The 20,441-nt window shown below is 48.4% G+C and overlaps 1 protein-coding gene and 3 long non-coding RNA genes across 6 annotated transcripts; 2 read left to right on the top strand and 2 right to left on the bottom strand.

Moving 5' to 3' along the window:
• Positions 1–287: 287 nt before the first annotated feature.
• LOC142093487 (uncharacterized) lies at positions 288–4,667 on the bottom strand. Of its 2 annotated transcripts, none has more exons than XR_012677432.1 (3): positions 4,591–4,667; positions 4,419–4,465; positions 288–326 (listed from the first exon to the last, which is right to left on the bottom strand). It is a non-coding gene; the product is annotated as an uncharacterized LOC142093487 (long non-coding RNA). The 2 variants fall into 2 exon arrangements; XR_012677431.1 differs by lacking the exon at positions 288–326 and adding an exon at positions 3,735–3,775.
• On the top strand, positions 4,661–8,911 carry LOC142093485 (uncharacterized). The gene is made up of 2 exons (XR_012677429.1): positions 4,661–5,947; positions 8,264–8,911. It is a non-coding gene; the product is annotated as an uncharacterized LOC142093485 (long non-coding RNA).
• LOC142093486 (uncharacterized) lies at positions 8,811–11,039 on the bottom strand. Its single transcript, XR_012677430.1, has 4 exons — positions 10,964–11,039; positions 10,659–10,839; positions 9,884–10,025; positions 8,811–9,230 (listed from the first exon to the last, which is right to left on the bottom strand). It is a non-coding gene; the product is annotated as an uncharacterized LOC142093486 (long non-coding RNA).
• A 426-nt stretch (positions 11,040–11,465) lies between these two features.
• Positions 11,466–19,976, top strand: CHMP7 (charged multivesicular body protein 7). 2 transcript variants are annotated; one of them, XM_075174768.1, is made up of 10 exons: positions 11,466–11,830; positions 13,032–13,206; positions 14,600–14,785; positions 15,512–15,645; positions 16,038–16,086; positions 16,384–16,503; positions 16,800–16,898; positions 17,874–17,934; positions 18,534–18,698; positions 19,525–19,976. In XM_075174768.1, the coding sequence occupies exons 1-10, from the start codon at positions 11,541–11,543 to the stop codon at positions 19,587–19,589; spliced, it is 1,344 nt and encodes a 447-aa protein (XP_075030869.1). In that variant the 5' UTR covers positions 11,466–11,540; the 3' UTR covers positions 19,590–19,976. The 2 variants fall into 2 exon arrangements, with proteins under 2 accessions (XP_075030869.1, XP_075030870.1); XM_075174769.1 differs by having other exon boundaries at positions 11,467–11,830; positions 18,537–18,698.
• Positions 19,977–20,441: the final 465 nt, after the last annotated feature.

Here is a 20,441-nt window from a genome sequence, read left to right as displayed (position 1 = left end):
TTACGAGACAACGAGACTACGAGACTACGAGACTACGACTAAAACGACTACGAGACTACGAGACTACGAGACTACGACTAATTCGACTACGAGACTACGAGCCTACGAGCCTACGACTACGAGACTATGAGACTACGACTAATTCGACTACGAGACTACGAGCCTACGACTAAGATGACTACGAGACTACGAGACTACGAGACTACGACTAAGATGACTACAAGACTACGAGACTACGACTAATTCGACTACGAGACTACGAGACTACGACTAATTCGAATACGAGACAACGAGACTACGAGCCTATGACTAAGATGACTACGAGACTACGAGACTACGACTAATTCGACTACGAGACTACGAGCCTACGAGACTACGACTAAGATGACTACGAGACTACGAGACTGCGACTAATTCGACTACGAGACTACGAGCCTACGAGCCTACGAGCGTACGACTAAGACGATTACGAGACGAGACTACGAGACTACGAGACTATGACTAATTCGACTAAGACGACTACGAGCCTACGAGCCTACGACTAAGATGACTACAAGACTACGAGACTACGACTAATTCGACTACGAGACTACGAGACTACGAGACTACGAATAATTCGACTACGAGACTACGAGACTACGAGACTACGACTAAGATGACTACGAGACTACGACTAATTCGACTACGAGACTACGACTAAGATGACTACGAGACTACGAGACTATGAATAATTCGACTACGAGACTACGACTAAGATGACTACGAGACTACGAGACTACAACTAATTCGACTACGAGACTACGAGCCTACGAGCGTACGACTAAGACGATTACGAAACGAGACTACGAGACTACGAGACTATGACTAATTCGACTAAGACGACTACGAGCCTACGAGCCTACGACTAAGACGACTACGAGACTACGAGACTACGACTAAGACGACTACGAGACTACGAGACTACGAATAATTCGACTACGAGACTACGACTAATTCGACTATGAGACTACGAGACTACGAGACTACGACTAATTCGACGACGAGACTACGAGACTACGACTAATTCGACTATGAGACTACGAGACTAAGACTAAGATGACTATGAGACTACAAGACTACGAGACTACGACTAATTCGACTACGAGACTACGAGACTACGAGACTACGACTACGAGACTACGAGACTACGAGACTACGACTAATTCGACTACGAGACTACGAGACTACGACTAAGATGACTACGAGACTACGAGACTACGAATAATTCGACTACGAGACTACGACTAAGATGACTACGAGACTACGAGACTACGAGACTACGACTAATTCGACTACGAGACTACGAGACTACGGCTAAGATGACTACGAGACTACGAGACTACGACTAAGATGACTACAAGACTACGAGACTACGACTAATTCGACTACGAGACTACGAGACTACGACTAATTCGACTACGAGACTACGAGACTACGACTAATTCGACTACGAGACTACGAGACTACGACTAATTCGACTACGAGACTACGAGCCTACGAGCCTACAAGACTACGAGCGTACGACTAAGACGATTACGAGACGAGACTACGAGACTACGAGACTATGACTAATTCGACTAAGACGACTACGAGCCTACAAGCCTACGACTAAGATGACTACAAGAATACGAGACTACGACTAAGACGACTACAAGACTACGAGACTACGAATAATTCGACTACGAGACTACGAGACTACGACTAATTCGACTACGAGACTACGACTAAGACGACTACGAGACTACGAGACTACGAATAATTCGACTACGAGACTATGAGACTACGACTAATTCGACTACGAGACTACGAGACTACGAGACTACGACTAATTCGACTACGAGACTACGAGACTACAACTAATTCGACTACGAGACTACGAGACTACGACTAATTCGACTACGAGACTACGAGACTACGAATAATTCGACTACGAGACTACGAGACTACGACTAATTCGACTACGAGACTACGAGACTACGAGACTACGACTAATTCGACTACGAGACTACGAGACTACGACTAAGATGACTACGAGACTACGAGACTACGACTAATTCGACTACGAGACTACGACTAATTCGACTACGAGACTACGAGACTACGAGACTACGACTAATTCGACTACGAGACTACGAGACTATGAGACTACGGCTAAGATGACTACGAGACTACAAGACTACGACTAAGATGACTACGAGACTACGAGACTACGACTAATTCGACTACGAGACTACGAGACTACGACTAAGATGACTACGAGACTACGAGACTACGACTAATTCGACTACGAGACTACAAGCCTACGAGCCTACGACTAAGATGACTACGAGACTACGACTAAGACGACTACGAGACTACGAGACTACAACTAAGATGACTACGAGACTACGAGACTACGAGACTACGAGCCTACGACTAAGACGATTACGAGATGAGACTACGAGCCTACGAGACTACGACTAAGATGACTACGAGCCTACGAGCCTACGAGACTACGACTAAGATGACTACGAGCCTACGAGCCTACGAGCCTACGACTAAGATGACTACGAGACTACGAGCCTACGACTAATTCGACTACGAGACTACGAGACTACGAGACTACAAGACTACGAGACTACGAGACTACGAGACTACGAGACTACGAGACTACGAGACTATGACTAAGATGACTACGAGACTACGACTAAGACGATTACGAGACTACGAGACTACGAGCCTACGACTAAGATGACTACGAGACTACGAGACTACAAGACTACGACTAAGACGACTACGAGCCTACAAGCCTACGCCTAAGACGACTACGAGCCTACGACTAAGACGACTACGAGAGTACGAGACTATGAGACTACGAGCCTACGACTAAGACGACTACGAGACTACGATGACTAAGACGACTACGAGACTACGAGACTACGACTAATTCGACTACGAGACTACGAGCCTACGAGCCTACGAGCGTACGACTAAGACGATTACAAAACGAGACTACGAGACTACGAGACTATGACTAATTCGACTAAGACGACTACGAGCCTACGAGCCTACGACTAAGACGACTACAAGACTACGAGACTACGACTAAGACGACAACGAGACTACGAGACTACGAATAATTCGACTACGAGACTACGACTAATTCGACTACGAGACTACGAGACTACGACTAAGATGACTACGAGACTACAAGACTACGAATAATTCGACTACGAGACTACGACTAATTCGACTACGAGACTACGAGACTACGAGACTACGACTAATTCGACTATGAGACTACGAGACTACGACTAAGATGACTACGAGACTACGAGACTACGAATAATTCGACTACGAGACTACGAGACTACGACTAAGATGACTACGAGACTACGAGACTACGAGACTACGAATAATTCGACTACGAGACTACGAGACTACGACTAAGATGACTACGAGACTACGAGACTACGAGACTACGACTAATTCGACTACGAGACTACGAGACTACGGCTAAGATGACTACGAGACTACGACTAAGATGACTACAAGACTACGAGACTACGACTAATTCGACTACGAGACTACGAGACTACGACTAATTCGACTACGAGACTACGAGCCTACGAGCCTACAAGACTACGAGCGTACGACTAAGACGATTACGAGACGAGACTACGAGACTACGAGACTATGACTAATTCGACTAAGACGACTACGAGCCTACGAGCCTACGACTAAGATGACTACAAGACTACGAGACTACGACTAAGACGACTACAAGACTACGAGACTACGAATAATTCGACTACGAGACTACGAGACTACGACTAATTCGACTACGAGACTACGAGACTACGACTAAGACGACTACGAGACTACGAGACTACGAATAATTCGACTACGAGACTACGAGACTACGACTAATTCGACTACGAGACTACGAATAATTCGACTACGAGACTACGAGACTACGACTAATTCGACTACGAGACTACGAGACTATGACTAAGATGACTACGAGACTACGAGACTACGACTAATTCGACTACGAGACTACGAGACTACGAGACTACGACTAATTCGACTACGAGACTACGAGACTACGACTAATTCGACTACGAGACTACGAGACTACGACTAATTCGACTACGAGACTACGAGACTACGACTAAGATGACTACGAGACTACGACTAATTCGACTACGAGACTACGAGACTACGAGACTACGACTAATTCGACTACGAGACTACGAGACTATGAGACTACGGCTAAGATGACTACGAGACTACGAGACTACGACTAAGATGACTACGAGACTACGAGACTACGACTAATTCGACTACGAGACTACGAGACTACGACTAAGATGACTACGAGACTACGAGACTACGACTAATTCGACTACGAGACTACGAGACTACAACTAAGATGACTACGAGACTACGAGACTACGAGACTACGAGCCTACGAGACTACGACTAAGATGACTACGAGACTACGAAACTACGAGCCTACGACTAATTCGACTACGAGACTACGAGACTACGAGACTACGAGACTATGACTAAGATGACTACGAGACTACGACTAAGACGATTACGAGACTACGAGACTACGAGACTACGACTAAGATGACTACGAGCCTGTGAGCCTACGACTAAGATGACTACAAGACTACGGGACTACAAGACTACGACTAAGATGACTACGAGACTACGAGACTACGAGACTACGACTAAGATGACTACGAGACTACGACTAAAACGACTACGAGACTACGAGCCTACGACTAAGATGACTACGAGACTACGAGACTACAAGACTACGACTAAGACAACTACGAGCCTACGAGCCTACGCGTAAGACGACTACGAGCCTACGAGCCTACGACTAAGACGACTACGAGACTACGAGACTATGAGACTACGAGCCTACGACTAAGACGACTACGAGACTACGATGACTAAGACGACTACGAGACTACGAGACTACGACTAAGACGACTACGAGACTACGAGACTACGACTAAGATGACTACGAGGACATGAGAAGAAGGAGGGCTGGCTTCTCTGCCAAACCTGCTCGAGCTCCTGCCACCACCAAGAAACCGCACCAGGGTTTCACTGCAGGTTTGGGAACAGCCCGGTTTACCGGGGAAGCTGAACTCGCCTTTTACAAGACGCTTATTTTTTAGTACATCTTTTTTTTTTCCTTTTTTTTTTTTCCTCCTGTGTCAAAATTGGTTTCGAAGGCCCCAAATCAGATAGGAGCCGTCAGGAATGCTTCTCCCAGGGTGTTCTCGCTTCTCCGGCTTGCATTTTTTCCCTATCACACAGCAGCCGCCTCAAGCGAGCGAAGCCATAGGTTTTTGTTTTCCAGGTTTTGTCTCCCCAAAAAAAGGAGGTTACACAAATATGCCCTGGTGAGAAATCCCGGGAGGGCTGTGGTGGCACAAGGTGCAAAGGCACGGTAAGGCTCTGCCAAAACACTCGCCTGTCTTGCAAAACAGTAATCTTTTCGCCTCTGAGCTGGGAAGCGGGGAAATTCCACCTCGGGTTTGGGTTTTTTTTCGTGGGGGGGAACTTGAGCTGAAAGGGAAAAAAACTAAAAAAGTTAAACCTTTGGACTTTCTGCCGTTACACAACCAGCTCTTCTGCAGTCAGGTTATCGGGATAGTGTGCAAGAAAAATTATTCCAACAAAACAAAACGGAGGCAGAGACATGGTGACTTGTTAATTTTTTCCTAGCCCTGAACTCCGAGCTAACGAATCCTGGTGTGTGTTAGCAGGATTCAACAGCCCAAGGCTTCAAGCAGCCTCCCTCCCTTCCTCGGAAATGCCGTGACTCACCGGAGGCTGCGGATGAATAACTTTTGAGTGACTGATCCTTTTCTAACACTGCCCAAGGCAGAGGCAACCGCAGGTGAGAGCCTGAAAGTGGGTGGCAGGGCTCAGGCAGGGCTGCAGGAAAAAAGCTGCTCGCCAGGAAAAAAGCCGCTTGCCTGGGGAAAGGGCTCGGTGCATTGAAAATCTGGGTTGCAAACTGGGCTGCTGACCAGCTCGCCGGTGTCGTCATCAGCCCCGGGACTCGGAGGAAGGCAGCGAGGCTCCTCGGGTCCAACAGCATCAGCAGAGCCGTAGCTAAGCCACTCAAGAGGTGGATATTTGGGAAGCATCTTCCCTTTGGTGACCACACTCACGGCAGAGTGAGCGCTCGTGTGCCCAGCCATGCTGAGCAATGGAAACCTGGTCTTCTCCTTGCAGAAGTTCGGGCCTGTCTATGCCGCAAATAATTAAGCTGAAATGTGATTTGAAGGAGAAGAAGAATTCCTGGTTGTTTCCTGGGTGGGTACTTCTATTACAAGCCCCAAAAGTATGCAGGGCCTTTTGTTTAACCAAAACCATGTGTTCTGTGCTCTAGAAACCACTGACTTCAGCTGAAGTCATTTGGGTCCTTAGAGAATAATTAATTTTTCAGTTAGGTCAGAATAAATGCTAGTCCACTGCATTTGCATATTCTGTGCATATTCAGTGGGATGGGGAAGGACCCGGACCGTCCACTCTCTGAAAAACCAACCTGGTGCTTTTAGGGTACTGCCATGCATAAACTTGGATGGGAGGAGGCTGGATGTGGGGCAAAGTGGGACACAGAAGTGGAGCTTCCCAGTTTGCCCCATAGTTTATACTGGGCCCTCAGATACATCTCAGCAGAAGGCCAACCCTCAGCATCCAGACTCCGAGACCTCATCCTCCTCCTGCCAAACACTTGTTACAAAGCCGCCGTGCCTTCTCCGTCCGTCTCAATCAAAGACGGCTTTATGCCCGGCCCCTGAGTATTTAAGCTACCGAGCGAGGTTAGCGACGCTCGCCCTCTCCCACTCCCCAGCCGTCCCGAGGGGTGGGACGCCCCGGCAGATACGTCATTCACCCGCCAAGCAAGAATTTCCACCCCGGCCGTGCTGGCATACCGACCGTTTCCATTTAAGGCTTATTTGCAAAGGCAGGCTCTGGTCACGGACAAGAGAAGGGTGTGTGTTTATCACCCAGGGACAGGCCTCCCGGCAGGCACCCAGTCCTTATCGCCGGCAGCCTGCTCATCCCCACGGCTCCCTCTGAACCAGGAGCCCCCCAGGAGCCGGGGAGGCTGCACCGCAACAGAAGCATCGGGGGTAAATTAAGCACATCGAGAAGAAGAGGGGACCCACCGTGGTTTTGGGATACCGAATTCCACCCCCCCGACTTCCTCAGCTCTGTTGCAAGTAGAAAATAAAATGAGCGCAAGTGTTTGAGCAGGACCGTGGCTCGCCTCCCGCTCCCTTGCCGCGGGGAGAAGTGAGATTTGAGCCCAAACTGCTCACAGAGGACAGCCGTAATAAACGGCCGTCTGGGGAAGCCTAGCCTTATCGGCCACAGTTAGTGGTTAACCTCGCACGAGGTTGCGCTGCCCCTGCGGCGCTCGATGGTTCAGACCCTTGAAATACTCGCGTCCTGTCTAACGTGGCGTCTGTTTGCTCATCATCTGTCTTTAAAAGAGATTGGGGGGAGAAATCGGCTCTAATCTTCCCTTCCAGAGCATCTCTTTTAACTGTGATCCTCAGCACATCCTGGGGAGGTGATGGGGTACGTGCCTATATGTATATTATTTTTGAACATCAGCATTCAGTTTTACCTTCAGCTTTTTGTTGCCTCTCGTCTGTTTTTGTGCCTGGGAGAGATCTGAAGCTGCCCGATAATTTTGACCTTCCCCCGTCCGGATAAACAAATGATTTGTCTCATAAATGCCTGGTTCCTCTTTAAAAGAGGGAAGAAAAGGTCTTGCGGGCAGTCCAGGCTGTGAACTTCAAGAGAACGGAGCTCAATTCCCCACGGCACCGCAGCCCCTTCCCTGGGCAAGCCACACCGTCCCTCCGTGCCTCAGTTTCCCCTCTGCGGCAGAGGGATGCTCAAACTTCTGTCTTCACTCCCTTTGCCTGCCTTATCTTTGGGGTTCGGGAGATGCTCAGGGCAAGCGGGTGGATTTCCTCATCCTTTCTCCCTTCACCTTTCCTGATGCAGCTTCCCTGCCTCCGAGCAAGCAGCCGCTGGGCAGGGGAAAGGGTTAAACGCTTTCCCTTCCCCCGCCAATCCAGAGGGCTCCTAAAAGCAAGGGCGAATTTTAAAAGGCAAAAATAGAGTCTGAACTAAGATCATCTCCTTTCCCTGCCCTCCCCTCCCCTCCTCTTTCCTCCCCTTGAACCAGGACTTAAAAGGAGCTCTGGGATGAAGGAGAGGGGTGAGGGTGTTGCAGACTGTAAGCTGCAGCCCAGGCTCCGTATCCGAACCAAGGCACCTGCCTGCTTTGAAACTGGAGCAGAAACTGGAGCGGAAACCTCTGGCTCGGCAGGTCCGAGGTTTGAAATGATCGACATTGCATAAAATCCAGCTTTCTGCTCAACCTTGGAGAGTCCCATCCCAGGTTAAATCTCCGTGGGGTGAAGCTAGGATGTTACAAACTCCTAGAAAAGCCTGCGGCTGCCCCGCTGATGCCCGCTCTCTCACAGCCCAACTACTCCGGCAGCACCAAGACCCGCTGGCTCAGCAGAGCAGAGCCGCCTCCTGCCGAACCGCTGCCAGCGGGACCAGTCTCATCCCCTGCCACGCATAAGCCCTGAGACTCCACGAAGGGACTGAGCTGCTGTTATTTTATCTCCTCGCACAGCTACAAAAGCAAATTGAATTGTATAACCTCAGGGTTATACACTGAGAATGCCTTGAATCTTTTCCCCAAATTTCTCAAAGCACACGGATAAGTTCTTCAGCCAATATATATTTTAATTTATATCTTGTATCACAGTTTTTTCCACAGCTGAATTTCCAGGAGGGAGTTTCTCGTCTGGAGCAGGAGCGGGATCAGACCATCACTTGGCTCTTTTTATCACCAAACATGTGACGCCCCGGTCTAACAGCCTCCAGCGCCGCAGGTTCAAGGCCGATTTTCTCAGGTGGATAAACACAGCTCCGTGCGGTTCCTTTGAATAAGACTCGTGGTCAGATGCTGCCGTTCAGCTTCCAGGACACAGTGTTTGCTTTGCTGACTGCGGCCAAAATGTGCCCTCCTTAGCGGGGAAGAGCCGGGCTGGTTTTTGGCAGAAGGATTCCCAGAGATCACAGGTCCCCGGGTATGAATGGCTTCGCAGTTCGAAGGCGATGTTATTTTGGGGCTAGCACTGAAAGGATTAATATAAAATTTCAGCTTGACATGGAAAGCTTGGAAGAAGATAAAAATAGGCTCTTGCCTCTGCTGAGTCATCTCCTGATTTAAAACATGGATTGTGTTTAAAAGCTGCTCTGAGACCTGCTGCCTTCCCCACAGCATCTCGGTCTGGCCAGGGGAAGAGAGCCAAGGCGGTGTTACCAAACCCTCTGAATGGACCATCGCTGGCTTTTATTTATCGATGTCAATGCCCTGTCAGTCAGCAGGGCTGCGTTAAGGACCGACTCTGATGACGAATGTGAAATAACCTCAATGAAAACGAAACCAGCAGCCACCCGTGGTTGCAAGCAGTCCTGCACAAGTGCACCGCAGTCCCAACAGGCTCCAGCACATTTCAGGAAACCCTCCTAATAAAAACACTGAGTAAAACAAGCCCCACGTCCTGTGTCTCTGAGGGCTGGCTGACTTCCCCCTGATTTCTGGACAAATCCTGTGGGCACAGGGTGGCTCTTGTGTCCCAGCAGCTACAGGGTTAAGCTGATGACGGCACACCACCGGTCTGACTCAGAGCCTCCAGAGGCTCCAGAGGAATTGCGGCACATGCAGACCGACCAAAGCAATCCTTCCCTCTCTGCCTCTCGGGGAAGCCAAACACATCTGAGGAACCTGGAAAGTCCAAGCGCACGTGTTGGAGGTGTTAATGGTTCTGTCTCCATCGTGCAAGGGCTGATTAACCTCTGAGTGGGCCCACGAGGGACAGGGCACCCCAAGTGCCGAGGTCCCAGACACAGCTTGATTCCCCCCTGCTCTGCAAGAAACAAAAAATACCACATATGGTGAATGCAGCGATACATAAATACCCAGAATTTGGCAGCTCTGCTTAAGCAGCAGCATTTGCCTCCCCTTTTCTTAGTGGCATTAAGCTTTGCTCAGAAAACATCAGACTTCCCATGAAGAAACGCCTCTCTCTCGCTCCTCTCCTGCATCCCGACATTCACGTGATGCAAGGCTGTTGCCCTTGGGGAACTGGGGAGAATGACAATCATGCTGCCACATGAAGGAAAAAAAAGGAAAGCAGCTGCAAAAGGACAGGAAAGCCAACATCGAGCTGAGACTTGAGTCCCTGCGAAGCAGCGCTGCTGCCACAGCCCTCAGCCGCCCCAGCAAGGCCAGGCTGAGTCAGCCCTGGTCTCTGCCAGGGCTGTTCTCTGTGCACACTCGTGGGACGGGGACCTTAACTATGCGGTTTCTGCCTCTTCAGATCTCCTCCACTGTAACAAGCACCAGCTGCCTGCAGCGGTTGGAAGAGCCGGGTGCTGGGAGGATCCTGCTCACCGCCGCGGTGCTGCTGGCGAGTCCGCGGGCTTCACATGTGCACAGCATGACCTTTGCCATCAACGATTGCACAACCCTGCCCGTGCAAACGGTTGTGCGCTGTTACCAGGGTGATTTTCGATGGGAGGGCGTGGTGCAGTGCTGCAGGTTCTGGGGAGGACAGGGGATCTCCGGTCTCAAACGTTTGCAGCCATGGCTGACCCGGCTGAACCATCACTTCTGCGCGTGCCCAGCAGCACCTGCGCGCTGCGCGCCCGCCAACGGCCCGTGCGGGGCTCTGCACCATGCTGGGCCACAGCGGCAACACAAATAAAGTAATGAAACACAAATAAAATGACAACAGCTTAGTTTTAACTCGGCCTTTCCGCATTCAAAGCACAGATAGACCCCGGAGGCAAAGCAGCCCCTCACCATATTCATCTTGTGTGGGTCAAAGCACAAAAAGCTGCTCCCCTTGGCATTTTCACCAGGCGCCCGCTCACCTTCGCTCCTGCTTGGGTTTGGAGGACTCACGGGACAAGGCTGACACGCCCCAGAGCAGGTCCCAAGGCGGAGGCCTCAGGCCCACAGCAGCCTCGGTGGCCTCAGCCTCCAGGCCTGACCCCAGAGGGGGAGGGGGAAACACCGCCCCATTTCTACAGAATGACATCACCCCAATGACATCACCACGTGACGTCACGCACGTGGGAGGCGTGTTTTGGGGAGCGGGACCGCGGTGAGGGGAAGGGCAGAGGGAGGCCTCGACCAGCCCCACGCCGGACTCGCCCGCCCCACGCACTTGGCTGCCGCGATGCATGTCGGGAAGGTGGCGGCGCGCAGTGCGCAGGCGCAGGGCCGTACCACGGCGGGCGGGGGGGGGCGGTGCGGGGCGGCCCACACAAAGGCGGCCGGGGGGTGGGAGAGCGGTGCGCATGCGCCCTGTGTCTCCCCGGCAGCCAGGCGGGTCCCGGCCGGGCGGAGGCCGCGGCGGAGCCGGGGGCTCGCGTAGATGTGCAGCCCGGGGCGGGCGCCGCCTGGGCCGGCCCCGGCGGGGGACCTGCCGCCCGAGTGGGAGACGGACGACGAGCGCATGGCTTTCCTCTTCTCGGCCTTTAAGCAGAGCCGCGAGGTGAACAGCACCGAGTGGGACAGCAAGATGGCCTTCTGGGTCGGGCTGGTGCTGGCCCGCGGCCGCCGCCGGGGCGCCGTGCGTACCTGCCTGAGAGACCTGCAGCACGGCTTCGAGCGGCGCGGCAGCCTCCCGCTCGGCCTCGGCACCGTCCTCCGGGAGCTCCTCAGGTAGCGCCGGCGGGCCTGGGCGGGAGGGGAGCCTGGGCCTGGCAGCCCTTCCGCTGCGGGGGCTGGAGGGCAGGGAAGGCCGCAGGGGGGTCTCTGGGGGAGGGGGGGGCAGCTAGCAGGGAGGGGAGGCCTGAGGAGGGGTGGTTGCAGAGGGAGGGGGTGTAAGGGAGCTTTGTGCCATGGATGCGGGCAAGGAGAGCTCCATGTCGTGCCAGCCTGGATGATGCCCGCTGTGTGCATGGCAGGGTGCTGGATAAATGGAGGGGGAACACGAAGGAAGGCTTGGTGCTCTTCTTGGAGGGGTGGTTGTGCCTGCCTGCGCTAAGCGCTGGGATTGAGGGGGTTTTGTTGCTGTGCCAGGGCTTGCAAAGGAGAGGAGAGCACGGAGAGGCCCAAGGGAATACGGGGTTGGGGGGGGGCGGGAATTTGGGAGCTCTATGCAAGGTAAAGCAGGGACAGGGAGTCAGAGGGGCTCACAGGAGGTGTGGGAGGGCAGTGTGCCACGGGGAGTGCAGGGAATTCCCAAGGGAATACTGTGCTGGGAGAGCTTGTAGGTGCAGGGGGAGCTTTGTGTTAAATTGGGTTATGTTTCCCTGAAACGGTTGTTGTGATGACCCAGCTGCGAATGGTATGTGGTGGCGTACGGGCATGTGGGGATGTGGTGCGCTGGTATTTGCAACCAAGTGTTTTGTGTTGTGAAATAAGAGCCTGGGACTGATAGCCTGAAAAGATTCAAGAACAGTGGGAGCTAGCTGAGTCTGTCTGTAACATAAAAAATAAAATCTCTACATCTAAGAAAAGCTATGTTTGCAATTTAACATGCAAATGAAGCGCACTGAAATGTGCAACTGCCTCCTGCAAAAACTGACCCTCCCCGTCGATTTCCGTGTTTGATGGATCATTGGTTTCAAGTCAGAATACTGGGAGAAACTTGCAAAACTGGAAAAATAGTAAACAAAAGACCCTTGTGTCCAGAGGAAGCTGGGGAGGAGTGGAGACCTCTGTGCACGTTCACAGGCAGTGGTAACACGTCAAACTTTAACTAGAAACTGATGTTAGAAAACACCAGTAGGACTGTGGATGTACCAAGCGTAGAGCAGTGTTTCAGTTAATAATTCTCCAAGCTAGCACTCTTGCTTGCTGCCAGTGGAAGGGTTTAGAACTGACCGTATTCAGTTCTGCATGCATGTCTTTTCTCTAGACGTGGCAAGCTGCAGAGGGAGTCAGACTTCATGGCCAGTGTAGACAGCAGCTGGATCTCCTGGGGTGTAGGAGTCTTCATTCTGAAGCCCCTGAAGTGGACTCTCTCCAGTGTGCTGGGTGACAGTAAAATACCTGAGGAAGAGGAAGTTCTGATTTATGTGGAGCTGCTTCAGGTGAGTGTTGTTGAGAGCTTTCTCAAGATTATGCATCTCCAGAAAAACTATGAGTCATTTTATGTGCTAGCAAGGAAAGATCAGGGTTGGATAGACCTTCATTGTACTCCTTAGGTGTTTAAAAGCCTGTAGAGAGGTGGATGGAATAACTCGGGAATAAGATAGTTTATATCTACAGATGTTCCTTGAAACTAACATAATGACTTTTCACTGACTTCCAAGAAATGGAAGGGGCAGGCTTGCTGTCTTGTCTAGGAAGGCAAGTAGTGTGCTGTGAGACTGCTGTAAATCTCAGGTTTGAGTTTGTGCAAGTGTAGTATGCCAGAGAAACTTGCAGATTGAATGCCATCTGTTGTAGGGAGAAACGGGTGACGTAGAAGTCACTGGCTGTCAGTCCAGTGTATCATCGAGCTGAACTCGGGTGTGCGTTATTAAAGGCTGCTTTCACTTCAGAGCGTGCGCTTTCAGCTTGCCTTTTCAGACGTGATTAGAACTGCCCTTGGATCCTGTCAAAGACCCTTTTCTTTGGCACACTGTTAGTGGTAGACCTATGGGGTGCATTGTGAATTCACGTAACTCATTGTTGCTTGTCTAACGTAGATAATGTGGTGCTGACAGTCGAGACCTTGGGTCCCTCTCTGTGTTAATCAGTGACTGTTAAAATTAGCACCAAGACTTGCTGCTATTGCATGCAAGTGGTGTCTAAATGACTGGGACTAGCGGAAATGCAAGAGCTCTTTAGATGTGTTCCTTTATTTGTAGTTACTCTGATAGCAGATGGTGTCTTCCCTCTGCGGTGGGTATTCCACAGCCCTTTCAGAGGGTGTGTGCATGGAAGAGAAGAGAAACCTTTTAAAAAGGTGCCTGGAAACCCACAAGCCTTGATGTGGAATCTGGGGGTGGATGGAAAGAGTTGTTTCTATAGTCTTAAGTGGACCATAACTCTCACTTAAAATGGGGAAAACATTTCTTTTTCCTCTGCCCACATGCAAATGATGAGTACAATCACAGTGTGGATTAAAGAAGAGGTTTTATTGGGTTTAAACTTAGGGTGGGGGGCAGACTTCAAGAAGTGCAGAGGAGGCCAACTTGCTGCCTGTGTGGTTCTTGTGTTGTTCCGTAGCATTTGCACACGGAGAGTGAATAGTGTAGTTTTGGTTCTCGTGGAAAACTACTATTTTTCATTCATTAATGGTGATTTTTTTTTAAGGCATAGTAGTTGCTTTTGAATGTTACATACAACTCATTTGGAAAGTCTGTCTCGCCCAAAACGTGATGCATCTAACTTTTTACCCTCAGTGTGTGGGAGGAAGCAGGTGTGGACTCGGCAGTTGTTGGGAGAGAAGTAAAAGTCCTGTGTAAACTAATAGAGAGCTCTGTTGCTTCCTTTCAGGAGAAGGCAGAGGAAGTTTATCGCCTATATCAGAACTCTGTGCTTTCTTCTCACCCTGTTGTTGCCCTCTCAGAGCTGCGTTCCCTCTGTGCCAGTGTTTGTCCAGATGAAAGGACGTTTTACTTGTTGCTGCTCCAGCTGCAAAAGGAAAAGAGGGTCACGATCCTGGAACAGAATGGAGAGAAGGTACAGGGTAAAGGTGACTGCTTTTGGGTGGTATAATCCTGTCTTGCATTTCATCTGGCTGGAAAGAATACTTTATTGGCTAAATATGGGCGTTCTTTGATTGGAAAAGTCAATTCTATGTACTCCCAATATCGTAACCTGGTTATAGATGAGAGATTAAATCCTCATTCTTGCATGACAGGTTCTTATTTTCCTCCGTCAAACATTTGTAATGTTACCTATGTAGTTTAACAGCTAGCAAATTGGCAATGCTGTAGTTGTCTACTCGCAGGTTGACTGTTCCCAGCTACCCGAATTGAAATCGTTCCATGCCACTAGAATCAGCGTTCCACTTTCTGTGGAAAGGTTTTCCTGTCTGTCAGTAACTGCAGAGATGCAGGCGCTCTCGTCTCTGAGATGGCATCTTTGCCTGTAGTGTTCTGCGCTGTACAGTTCAGTACTGAAGTACTTAGAAGTGTGACATTGCCATACGCTATTCAGAGGACCAGGACGGCTTTAAATCTTCAGGGTGTTCCTTTAAGGCTTTCTGCTTTCACACTGATGTCACCTGAGCCTGTCTAGTTTAATATTAGGTTATATGGTGACTGATATGTCCTCATCACTCTATGGCAAGGCTTAAACTGGGGGTGTAAAAGCATCTTTTCCCTCCATCAGAGTGAAAGTATTTCTAGTGCAGGCACAGATTCTGGAGACAAGTGACTCGAGCATGTGGTTCTCTTTCTCTAGATAGTGAAGTTTGCCCGAGGTCTTCATGCCAAAGTCTCCCCGATGAATGATGTGGACATTGGTGTATATCAGTTGATGCAAAGCGAACAGCTGCTGTCACAGAAGGTGGAGTCCCTTTCCCAGGAAGCAGAGAAGTAATTTGGGGAAGGGTGGTGGGAAGAACGTCCGTGTGCTGTAGAATTTGTATTCCTGTGACATAGTTAGAACGAAGCTGCTTTCTGAAAGTGCAAGTCATTCTTTCCTGTTCAGTAAACACAGTAGCCACAGTCATGTGGTAGGGCAGGTTTTCTAGTCTTTGTTCCCTATCCCCATGAAAACAACACGCAGTGAACGGATGTCAAAAGTTTTTGCAAAGACTTGGAATGCATTCAAGGACCACTTCTGAGAAGCAACAATGGCTTAAGGGTGGTTGTATCTGAAATGCATTGTTACTCGGTCACATCAGGTAGTGAGGATGGTTGCTGATTTGTAAAATAACTACTGCTTGCAAAGGAATAAGCTGCTTTTCCTTGTTGCATCTGTACAGATGTAAAGAGGATGCCCGGAGTGCTTGTAGAGCTGGGAAAAAGCAATTGGTAAGTACTGTTCTACTTGGGAAGAACTACAAGTGTCTTGGAGCCGATCCATAACTGCAGATAATGACCAGGGTTAGGCATTGTGTACTTGAACTTAGATGTTTTGAAGCGGTGTTTCTGAGGTTAAAGGTCTCCTTAAGGTGGAGATTTGTCCAGAGTGATGTGGTGAAGAGAAGTGGAAATATCTAGCTCTTAAAACCAGCTGTTGTGTGTGTGCCTTGCTGTACAGGGATTGCTATTTTTTTACACTTCCTTTGGCTGGTTTGTGATCCAAGTCTGTGTATCTAATGTCTCCAGGCACTGAGATGTTTGAAATCCAAACGAAGGACAGAAAGGCGCATTGAAGAGCTTCATTCCAAGCTGGATGCAGTGCAGGGGATCTTGGATCGTATATACGCCTCCCAGACTGATCAGATGGTAGCGTGTTAATTTTGTCTTGTGCTTCTCACTTCAGCCCCGCTCTTCTCATTTGTGTTGCTTTACCTGCTTGTCGGAGCTCGTGTCTGAGGGGTGTAAGCTGCCTGGTGAGACTTTATTCTCTGATGTTGGGGTATTGCTCTGAATGAACCTGCTTGTGGCTTCGTTTTCTTCCTGTGTGCTCATGTTTCTCTGAGGGTCCTGCTTGGATAACAGGTCTTGAGAGAAACTTACGCTGCCTGTTGTTTGTTCTTAGTTAGCATTGTGCATCTTTTTTTTTTTTTTTTTTTTTTAAGGTATTTAATGCCTATCAGGCTGGTGTGGGAGCTCTGAAACTGTCTATGAAGGATGTTACTGTGGAGAAGGCAGAGAACCTGGTGGATCAGATACAAGAGGTACTGAAATAAGAGCACATCTAAACAAAGAAGCCAGTGGTGTGTAGATGTATGCAGCAAGCTTGCCAAGCTATTAATGCTGAGGCTTCTGGCGCTGTTTGGTTTCTATTCCATATGTCACCAGAGCAAACTGACTTAATCTTGATCTTTTTAGATCAGCAAGCAGAGGTCCTCAGATAACTGGCTGTGTTTGGTTTTATGTATATGCATTTATTGCTGGCTAGTAATCACAATTTACGTTAAATTTGTGCATTTCATGTGTTCTTCTGGTTAGCAATATGTGCAAGCACACAACTTTCCTAGAAAATGTTTAGTGAAATATATTAAAAAGAAATACAAGTCATATCTTGGAAAGCTGGACTGCAACTACGTGCATAAAAACAGGGTCTTAAAACTGCCTAACCCATAATCTTCTGCAATTCAGTAAGGGAAAGGAGACGAGTTTATTCTGGATGAATTGAAATGAAGAGAGCAATCTGCTGCATAAGCTGGTGTAAAAAAACAGAAAAGGATTACGTTTTTAGCAACTTCAGCTCCATGTACTTAAACAGTGACTTCAACTAGAGAGCTGAGGGGCTATCTGTAAATATCACAGCTGAGATGTATTGGTCTTTAGCTTCCTTATTTTGTTAGCCTAAGCAGCAATATAAGCTTGTTACTTATGTGAAAAAGCTAAAATTAGGGGGATTTTGGTTGTTTTTTTTTTTAACTATGAAATCCTGTTTCATGTTTGATCCTCAAACATGCTACTTGGTCTTGTAGCACTTCGTTAAATAATCTTCCATGTCACTGCTTTTGCTAGTGAAAACAGTCATGTTGGAAGTCTCTCTTGCATTTGTACCTGCTGCCTTTAAGTCAGCTTTTGAATTTTTTTTGTTTGGTTTTTTTTGTTATTTCTACTTTTGACATAGATGGCTACACTAAGACATAAGATCAGTTTATATTCGATATCAAACGCTGTGTATTTTTTCTCAGCTTTGTGATACTCAAGATGAAGTAGCCCAGACTCTGGCTGGAGTGGGGATCAATGGTCTAGGTATGTTTTGGCGTTTTCATCCTTTGCTCATCTCCTCTTGCCACTGCTGGTCCTTTTTGCTGCCATCCCTTCCCTGCTCCCTCCCCACGTATTTCTAGTCCTCCTTCCTGGGAGGATAAGCACTTACTGAAATAGCAAGGCTGTTGCTACTGGTGCCTTGAGAGGGAGTGAGGACTGACAAGGAGTTCTCTTCTCTGACAGTGGGTTGCAGGGGAATTGTGCATCTCCAAATCCTTGCAGTCTCTAAGTGTTGGTGGATTTCAGTTCAGAGTTGTGTAATGTTGATTTAAATCTATTTTTAGAGTGGCTGCTCCTTTGTTTTTTAAGTGATGATCTTTTTCCTCTGGCCTGTGTGTTGCTGCTTGTTTGTCTCTGCTGAAATGTTTTCTTGCCCTTAGATGCCTCAGCAGAAAGGCGTCTAAAGAAATAGCTTCTCCCTGAGATCAGGACTGAATTTTCACCTTTAGAAGCAGCACTGGGAGTTCGTTGTTATTATGAGTAATGATGGATGGGAGTAATAATACCTGTGTTAAACTTGAACTTCAGTCTGTGAAGGTGCTACTTAATTCTGCTTGGAACTGAATGTTTTCTTAAATCAGCAGAGATGGACGCCGAGGAACTTGAGAAGGAGCTGGACAGTCTCCTCCAGGACTCGACTAAGGAGCCTGTAGATCTGCCTCCTGTTCCCCAGAAGGTGCTGAATCCACCCATTTCGGATGCTGAGCTTGAAGCTGAATTGGAAAAGCTCTCTGTTTCTGATGGAGGTACGGATGTTAGCAAGTCATGTTAGCTAGCTGCTATTAGGATCTATGACAGCCTTCAAAATGAAAGAAGTCTAGCAGAACTGAAGTCTGAGCCAGAATCTTTCCCACTTCTAGTTACATGGTTGAAAGGAAGCTCTCCTGGTGTCCCTGCCAGGTGCTCGGTGGCATTGTCTTTCACCACCAGACTCAGTCTTGAGAGAACTGCCCTCTTTGCTAGAAATTCTGCCTGGATTTTGCCATGGGGTATAAGGAAAATTGAAGGCCCTATGAGGGAGCTAGTGCTGGGACTAATTTTTTTTTTGTCTTTGTTTAACAAAGCCTGTACAAAGCCAGGCAGTGTTTTTTGTTTGTTAACAGCGATAAAGTAGACTAGTATTTTCATGCCTGTTGCTGCCAAGCATGCAGCATCTTCTCTGTTCTAGAGTGCTTACTATGTCTTATGTGTTACGGATATGATGTCTGCTTAAGCTAGTACTAAACTAGTCTTTATTTAGTAATAGTGACCAGAGCTTATGGACTTGAACTGTATGCTGAGTTTCCCTAGACCTGTCTTAGACAGGGGTAAATAGACTTTAATTTTCCTTTCAGAAATCTGTTAATGAACAATTACACAGGACTGTCCATAGAGTTTTCTTCCTGTTCTCAAGTTTCAGAGCAGAAGAATGCTCAGCATCCCATATCAAACACAAAGCATGGGTTTCCAAGAGAATGCAGTTGAATATTGAAGCACTGAGGCACTCCAAAATTGTATTTGTTGATCTAGTGGTTGATCTAGTCCCTCTTACTGATGAAAACTGATGTCTTTCTGTTGCAATTTTCTTTATAGATTTGGCACAAAAGACTCCCTCTGCTTCCTCTGAACCCAAAACAGCTCTGGGACTGAATCTCTAAAGACCCAACAGTATCCTGTTGCTGCAGTTTGAGAAGTTGTCTTAAGGTTCCTTAACTAATGACTAGAACTTCTGGGGAGAGGGGTAACGCTCCCCTGTTCTTCATGGATATCACTTTGCTCAGCAACAGGATCTCCTGCCATGACAATCCACTCTGGAACTGGCCCCAGCTGGTGTTTGTCATCTCTGTGCCAACATCTGCACTGGTCTCAATTTGACTTGTTATCCCAAGTCACTCTGCGACATCCAGTCTTCCCTTCTGGGAATGCAATTCACTATTCTGCCCAGTGAAGACAAACTCTTCTATGTCCATAACAGCGCTCGGTTTTTTTTTCTTTGCTGTGGCTGATGTTGAGAATCTGAGTTGCAGCGTATTGCAGTTGCTCAACATTTGGCTGTGTGTGTGGTTGTTTAAAACACTTGGCACATAAGTACTGTCCTTGACATAAGTTATCTGCAACAAGCTTAAACACCTGTTGATAGTTCTACCCCTCCCTGTCTGTATTTTGCACGGTCGTGGACAACTAGACACTGTAACTGTTAAATTGTAGGAGATTTTGGTGCTGCTCTAGGGGGCAGCAATTGCAAGCACAAGACAAAAATAATTCCTCTTTCTGTAATGACACTAAGGCCTTAAAAGGGAGACCTGCAAAAGATTTTGAATGAAGGAGTTTCTTACGCTGCCTGTTGTGACGAAGGCTTGCAGTCACTATAATACAATTTTCTGCTTGCTCTTACTTGAAATTTGAGCTGTTTGCTATTTTTGTATCTTCCCTGTTTGCAAAACTTCTTGGGAGCTGCAGGGTGATCTGCTTTGAGCTGTCATATTGAGTGATTTGGGGTAGGAGGGGAA

This window comes from Calonectris borealis, chromosome 27 (assembly GCF_964195595.1).
Source record: "Calonectris borealis chromosome 27, bCalBor7.hap1.2, whole genome shotgun sequence".
Lineage (NCBI taxonomy): Eukaryota > Metazoa > Chordata > Aves > Procellariiformes > Procellariidae > Calonectris > Calonectris borealis.
The sequence above is the reverse complement of the archived record's forward strand: the minus strand, read 5'-3'. Positions and strand labels throughout refer to the sequence as shown.